This window comes from Bombina bombina, chromosome 8 (genome assembly GCF_027579735.1).
Source record: "Bombina bombina isolate aBomBom1 chromosome 8, aBomBom1.pri, whole genome shotgun sequence".
Lineage (NCBI taxonomy): Eukaryota > Metazoa > Chordata > Amphibia > Anura > Bombinatoridae > Bombina > Bombina bombina.
Genome location: NC_069506.1, coordinates 96,902,871 through 96,911,220, shown reverse-complemented (window position 1 = coordinate 96,911,220; position 8,350 = coordinate 96,902,871). Strand labels below are relative to the sequence as shown.

At 35.8% G+C, this 8,350-nt stretch overlaps 1 protein-coding gene across 3 annotated transcripts in view; it reads right to left on the bottom strand.

Annotated features, from left to right (window-relative positions):
* Positions 1-3,059: 3,059 nt before the first annotated feature.
* Positions 3,060-8,350, bottom strand: part of AGRN (agrin) — a 735,367-nt gene continuing 730,076 nt past the window's right edge. For all 3 annotated transcript variants that reach the window (XM_053690462.1, XM_053690463.1, XM_053690464.1), the window contains one exon: positions 3,060-7,112. In XM_053690462.1, coding sequence (XP_053546437.1) covers positions 6,955-7,112 — 158 coding nt within the window. In that variant the 3' untranslated portion in view covers positions 3,060-6,954. The remainder of the gene's footprint in view (positions 7,113-8,350) is intronic.

Genomic DNA, 8,350 nt, shown 5'->3' with positions numbered 1-8,350 from the left:
GACATGTCAGCATTCCAAGTTTAATCCATAAAGCTTTTCTAGCTAAAATAGCTAGAGACATATACCTGACATCAACTCTAATGATATCAAAAGATGGTATCACCAATAAAATTATTAGCATGTTATAGAATAATAATAATGCTATAAAATTATGATCTGTTACTTGTTGCGCTAAAGCTTCTAACCAAAAAGTTGAAGCTGCAGCAACATCCGCTAAAAATATAGCAGGTCTAAGAAGATTACCTGAACATAAGGAAGCTTTTCTTAGAAAGGATTCAATTTTCCTATCTAAAGGATCCTTAAATTAAGTACTATCTGCCGTAGGAATAGTAGTACATTAGCAGGAGTAGAGACAGCCCCATAACCTTAGGGATTTTTGTCCCAAAAAAACTCTAATCTGTCAGATGGCACAGGATATAATTTGCTTAAACGTCTAGAAGGAGTAAATAAATTACCCAAATTATTCCATTCCCTGGAAATTACTTCAGAAATAGCATCAGGGAGATAAAACACTTCTGGAATAACTACAGGAGATTTAAAAACCTTATTTAAACGTTTACATTTAGTATCAAGAGGACCAGAATCCTCTATTTCTAATGCAAATAACACTTCTTTAAGTAAAGAACGAATAAATTCCATCTTAAATACAAAGATTTATCAGCATCAACCTCTGAGACAGAAACCTCTGAACCAGAAGAACCATTATCAGTATCAGAATGATGATGTTCATTTAAAAATTCATCTGAAAAAAGAGAAGTTTTAAAAGACTTTTATGTATACTAGAAGGAGAAATAACAGACATAGCCTTCTTAATGGATTTAAAAAATAAAATCTCTTATGTTATCAGGAACACTCTGAAAATTAGATGTTGACGGAACAGCAACAGGTAATGTAACAGTACTAAAGGAAATTTTATCTGCATTAATAAGTTTGACATGACATGCAATACAAATAACAGCTGGAGAAACAGATACCAAAAGTTTATAGCAGATACACTTAGCTTGGTAGCTCCAGCACTGTGCAGTGATTTTCCTGAAGTATCTTCTGACTCAGTTGCAACGTGGAACATCTTGCAATATGTAAAAGAAAAAAACAACAAACAGCAAAATTGATCAAATTCCTTAAATGACAGTTTCAGGAATGGGAAAAAAATGCCAGAGAACAAGCTTCTAGCAACCAGAAGCAATAAATAATGAGACTTAAATAATGTGGAGACAAAAATGACGCCCATATTTTTTAGCGCCAAAAAAGACGCCCACATTATTTGGCGCCTAAATGCTTTTGGCGCCAAAAATGACGCCACATCCGGAACGCCGACATTTTTGACGCAAAAAAACATCAAAAAATGACGCAACTTCCGGCGACACGTATGACGCCGGAAACAGAAAAAAAATTTTGCGCCAAAAAAGTCCGCGCCAAGAATGACGCAATAAAATGAAGCATTTTCTGCCCCCGCGAGCCTAACAGCCCACAGGGAAAAAGTCAAATTTTTTAAGGTAAGAAAAAAATGATTGAAACAAATGCATTTATCCCAAATATGAAACTGACTGTCTGAAAAATAAGGAAAGTTGAACATTCTGAGTCAAGGCAAATAAATGTTTGAATACATATATTTAGAACTTTATAATAAAGTGCCCAACGATAGCTTAGAGTGTCACAGAAAATAAGATTTACTTACCCCAGGACACTCATCTACATGTTTGTAGAAAGCCAAACCAGTACTGAAATGAGAATCAGCAGAGGTAATGGTATATATAAGAGTATATCGTCGATCTGAAAAGGGAGGTAAGAGATGAATCTCTACGACCGATAACAGAGAACCTATGAAATAGACCCCGTAGAAGGAGATCACTGCATTCAAATAGGCAATACTCTCCTCACATCCCTCTGACATTCACTGCACGCTGAGAGGAAAACCGGGCTCCAACTTGCTGCGGAGCGCATATCAACGTAGAATCTAGCACAAACTTACTTCACCACCTCCATCGGAGGCAAAGTTTGTAAAACTGAATTGTGGGTGTGGTGAGGGGTGTATTTATAGGCATTTTAAGGTTTGGGAAACTTTGCCCCTCCTGGTAGGAATGTATATCCCATACGTCACTAGCTCATGGACTCTTGCTAATTACATGAAAGAAATAAAGTGTTTTAAGTGCTGGAGACCCTGCTTATCTTTTGTACTATCTACATGTGTGGCGTGAAGGGTTCCGTGCTAAGTCCGGTCTGTGTTCAATGTGCCAGGTCATGTTTAACAGTGAGCGGTCTGTATTCTGGAGCGGAGATTGCCAGTGTGTGGAACATTCAGTTAGTGACAACCCATCCACTCTGCAAACGACTCAAGTGTCAGTACATATTGGATGAAGACAGCCAAAGGTATGATGTTGATTATCCTCTGAAGATCCTTTGTTTTCTCAAAGTTAATTTCTGATAAGTTGTAATGGACAAACAAGTGTAAAATGTATATTGGCCAGCTAGGAAGATGCACTTCATAGAGAAAGCACCCTTAGGCAGCTGCTCACATTACTAAATGACAAATCTAGCCATAGGCTATAAGATTTTTGTTTATTAAGACGGGTTACATATTGCCTAGCTACTTAGCCTGAGATGTTTAATACATCACAAACGCATGACTTGTCAGTAGTGTGTTACGTGCTTTGCGCATAGTTAGGGCTTTATCTTTGATAAAGTGCTAACGTGCAAAACGCGTCGGAGACTTGTGTTTGTGATCTAGGTGCTCTACTATAGTTATAAATTTTGTATTAATAAAATGTTCTACTCTTAATAACTTTTTCCAACCTAGGGCGTTTTTGTTGCTCTGTGAACATACGAGGTAGGAGTGGTTACACATTATGATGGCTTGTTCTATAGCTTCTTCATTAATCTTCATTAATCTAGATTTTCAAAAATGTTGTTCCTCAGAGCACCATTCCAACAGCTACTTAATGAGAAATAAAACACTGACAATAACTACCAAGCTAAAATAGTAAGCATCAGTATACCTCAAATCATGCAGATTTTAAGCACAGAGATCACCAAACTTCAAAAGCAGATCAGGACTCAGATTTAAATAGTTTTCAGTCTTTATTTTGTGGTGATTGGATGAAAGACAAGTAATAAAGTTAGTAATGGTTATAACATGCTGTTCTGTATACTGTGCACAATCCTCCGACACTCCTACAGCAGATCACAGCGGTTTTACTATCCTAGTATTGTGATGCATTGAGAGACATAAATTAAAACAAAAAAACATTTTGTTTATCATGGATATAAATGCTAATACAAAACATAGAACTGAAATGTAAGTGAACAAGATTCTAATGTGCCAGATCAGATGGAGAACTGTAAAATAAACAGCAGGATAAAGTACATAAAATGGAATGGTTGAACAGGCTTTTGTAAGCCAGAAATTAAGAAAATCAACATATTTCCATAAAAACTAGTGAAATATGAGCTCTTCAACCAACAGCTTTCTTATCACTTAAGACATCTATAATCTAGAACTCTATGCTGAGGTCAATTCGTTTAGATAGCAACCCTCCTGCAAGTTCTGTCTGCAGCCACTAGGGCGGTGCTTGAGACATATTTTGAACCAATAGATGTTGAGTGCAATTCCACATTATTTTTACACTACAGTGCATTTTGTGTAAATTATATGGACAGATTCTTCCCAGCATGAACATATTGAAAACAGAAAAAAAAATCAGACCTCTGGTCAATGAACTGGGTCTAAAAATCAAGCTATATCACCATGCTGCTATTTTCTTGTAAAGTTTGCGCACTGTCAGGAAACGTAATTGAAGAACACTTATATCATGGCTAATGCATATCAGGGCATGATCTGTGGTTACTAGGTAGAGACACATGATTAATTGTCTCTAGTTTGTTCTCTGGCACATTTTGGAAACCATCTAACACATCAAGCCCTTGGTAACACATTGCCTGTCCCTACCACCCCATTTTTTTCCTACGCTAAAGTGGAATGTCCTAACCAGGACAGTAGAAACTAACTCCATACACAATCAATTCCACTTGTATGCAAGCAGGTAGTGGGGAAATCCCGTGATACAGACTGTGCTATAATGCCCATGTATACCTCCCCTCCCTGAAGCCTCCTCAAATACTTTTGGTCTCTATTTTGATTATGTATACTAATAGCACCAACAAAAATGAACCCACAGTTGGCTTTTTACCACAATCTCTGAATAGCAGTAAGAAGCTGTAAGTATAAGGTTACCATTATATAAAAATGTGGGAAGGCTGGATGGTAACCCAAGAAATTTCTTAATGTGTGAGATTAGATGCGTGAAGATCAAGAACAAAGAGGTGCTCTTGGAGCATGAGTATGGAAGGCCGACTTGCTCCATATATTGCTCTGCAGCCCTTCCAGTCTGTTGTGAATGAAAAAACCCATAAGAATCACAACACAACTTCACAGTTCCAAAAAAAATACAAAAAACCTTGAAAATTAGAAACAGAAATATATTTGTCTAATGGTGAAAATAAGGAGGTATGCAGCTTCTGTCTTCTTGAGAAAGTCCAAATGCTGTGCATACAAGAGGAATTTACTGCATATAAATATATATATATTTCATAATGGATCACTGGGAAGTATTACAGACAAGCCAGGGAGAAGGATTAGGCGAGCGCACACACGCGCAAGCACACACACATACAAGTACACACATACACTCCTATTTCATTACTGCATTGAACCTCTGATCCATACTTCAAAAGAGGATAAAATGGTGTATTTACAGCAAGATATATACTTATAGCACAACACAACCTATATTTTAGGTCAAATGAAAAGTGCACTGTTTGAATTACTTATAGTCAACTAGAGATGTTTGGGTAAATTAATATATATCATGAAAAAAGCTGTTTAACATTGAAGGTGACAAGGACAATTTAAAAATCTATGGCTCTTTAAGAATGTAAAGCAACAGATTACAAAAGGCTTTCTAGTGCACAAGGCAGCTACCTTGCAAATTTATTTGGATCTTGAGTATAAAAAAAAGACCAAAGGAAACCAGCATTCATTGTAGAGTACATTACATTCTGTGGGTACAGTGAAGAATATTTTGTTATTGTATATTCATTTCTGTACAATCTCAAAATGAAAATAAAGATCAATTTATAATCTATTGAAAGGGGCATTCAATTATTATTATGCGTCAGGCTAATTTTAAATATGTTTTAAGGATTAGTAAAGCACTTAATTGCATGAAAACTCCTTTTATATATTTGATACCGCTGAAGCCACATTTACCTTTTAACACTGCTCTCCAAAGTACACTCACAGCCAACCTAGAGTGGGTAGCGGAACATTTCACAAGAGTGCATATCTGGAGGGCAGTGGAAAAAGAAGGCAGTGATACCTATGGTGCTTTCAAATGCTGCATGGAAAATACAAGTAAATACTAAACTAGTGCTTTGTAAATAAATCTTTAAAATTGGGTTAATGCTTCATAAAGACATTTATGTGCATTTAAAGTGGATGTAGATTATTTTGAATCATAACATTATTTAAATCTTATGGCATTTGTGTGTTAAAGACTTGCCCACCACAGGTTCCAAATTAGCTTTATTCCTATACAATGTAGTTTTATTTTTCAGAATATTAACAGCCAGCAAGAACACAAGCAACAGATCATTTCTCTACATAGCAAATTCATAAACAATGTAACTAAACAAAGATGTAGTCACATCGATATTGTCTATGCTGTGATCCTTATTTTTGTATGTACAATAAAAACACATTGTATTTAATTATCCTTATCCTTGGGGTGCAAAGTGACATTTGGTTACATTATCTATCTAAGGATATCTAAAACCAATGCCTCATTTTGCAACTAGAGATGTTTTCTGATTTCTATAAAGTTAATCCTCCATCAAATGACTAATTTTGTTAAAATAACCAGGTTAACGTTTATGGTTAAAATATATTTCTGTAATGATCATATACAACTAAGAAGGCAACAATTAAAATAACCTTGGTACGTTTAATAAACACCCTGTCCCAGAAGGGATTAAGTACTTCCCTGGCTGCAGATTACACCAAGGAATTGACTAGGTTAGATATATTTTAAAATACACTGAACTCAAAAAAAAAAAAACAAAATATAATTTTGAACACACTATTCAATAATTGTACAGGTGGAACCAGAGGGTTGCCTGTTTCAACCACATTCTGATTTGACTGTGCCTCACAATAAAACGCAAAAATAGGAATGTACAGCCCCTTTGGGGAAAATGTTTCTGAAAAAAGGGGGGATTGGTTTACATCTCCTCATGGGCTGGGATTCAGAGGAATCAAAAAGACCTCACAATGCACACGCGCACATTATTATGACAAGAAGGCCACTATATAACATCAGGGACCCTTTCTCCTTTATGGTTTAAAGTCTCAGACATGCAAAACAGTCAACAATGGAAACATCCATTCATTCAAATAGCACAATTCCTTGGTACACGCAATACAAGCAGCATCTCACATAGACCGTGCATGGCCCAAGCTTAGTGTACCATACTTCAGAGACATCAGGGGCAAAATGCATGCGCTCACACACACACACTAAATGTGCAACCAGGGGTGGGGTCGGTGGGCTTTTGCATACACCTGTCCACAAAATATTTATTAAATCTTCCCCTGTAATCCCTGATTGTAATGCAATAAGGCCCATCATCACATATAAATTGCTTTAACATACCAGCTTTGTTCTGCACTGAACATCTACTGTATTTTCACCCCCAATTAAAACTTTTGGTCTGGTTGCCTGTTCAACACATACTCACATACACATACGTACACCGTTTGCCTTCTCCTTCCTCCCCCGCCACACAAAATATAAAAAGCAATAAGTTTACAAAAATAGAAAATAATTACAGCAGTGAATGGGCGGGGAGAGGAGGGAAAGGGGGAGTAAGATGTAGAGAGGAAGAGAAGTGGGTCCCAAATTATTTGGCTGAGCAGTATAGTATAGGGGGGTTGTTCAATGCATCTTCCACCAGGTGAAGTTCTTGTTGATCAACTATAACATCCTTCATACAGCCAATGAATCCTGTGCTGTAAGCTTTGGGTAACTTGTAAGAGACGCTCAGCTTTTCCATTCCGCCTACAACCAGAAATAAACAGATATAATTAGATGTTACAGATATAATTAGTGTTTGTAGAAACCACACATGACTATTATTCCAATTATCAAGATTTCACGTATTGCAATTAGCAATGAGCATTTGTCTCCTTCATTAGCAAACAAATGGCGAATATAACATTCAACTATTTCCAGAGCCGTATTTCTTTTTGTGAAAGTGAAACGCGCAAATTCAGATCTTAGTATGTTGCACTTTCACAAGAAGAAATATGGTTCAGAAAATATCTGAAAGGGACACTCAAGTCAAAATTAAACACATGATTTAGATAGAGTAGCAATTTTAAACAACTTTTCAGATTATATCCATTAACAAAATGTGCACTGTTTTTTTATATTTACACTTTTCGAGTCACCGACTCCTACTGAGCATGTGCAAGAATTCACAGAATATACGTATATGCATTTGTGATTGGCTGATGGCTGTCACATGATGCAGTGGGAGTGTAAAAAGACATAACTGAAATTTGTCCGAAAAAAAATCTGCTACTCATTTGAAGTTCAGACTAAGCATTGTCTTTTTATCATGCATGTGTTAATTATGCAAATCTACTGTATTGATTGGTTGTTTAAAGCTGCTGGCGGCGGCCATTTTCTGCATTCGTTTGCTAACGAAAGAGACAAACACACATCCCTAATTCCAATACATTTGTTATTTAAAAATATTACACATATTCAAAATCAAAAAGCAACATTTTTTTCATGCAAACCTTTTTCTTACATCTTTAAGAACACAACAAAGAGTGTTATATAAATTTTTCATAAATGTTATAGCTAATATTTTTTAAACATTCAGACATAATCACAATCATAAATTAACATTCTGTTTTAAGTACATTTTAGTTAAATATCTGATTTGTGCTATATTTTGTTTTTAAAAAAAGACAATCTAGCTTAAAATAAAAGGTTCTTTTTTTTAGATTAACCCTTGCAATGAAGTTTAAGATATAAACATAGTTGTGCTCATGTGCTACTCCAGATGAGAATGGTGAGCAAATGGGAAACAGGCATACATGTTTATGCTCCAATCACTGGCTATATCCTCATTGGGAGCAGAAAGGAGGTATTATAGGAGTGTAAATCTGACTAGATATTTAATCATTTTGAGTTTAACACACAGTAAACAAAAGGAATCTGTTTAAAAATGAAATGCTCAAACACAACAGAATATTTTAATTGTACCTCCCTTTAAACCAAGAAAC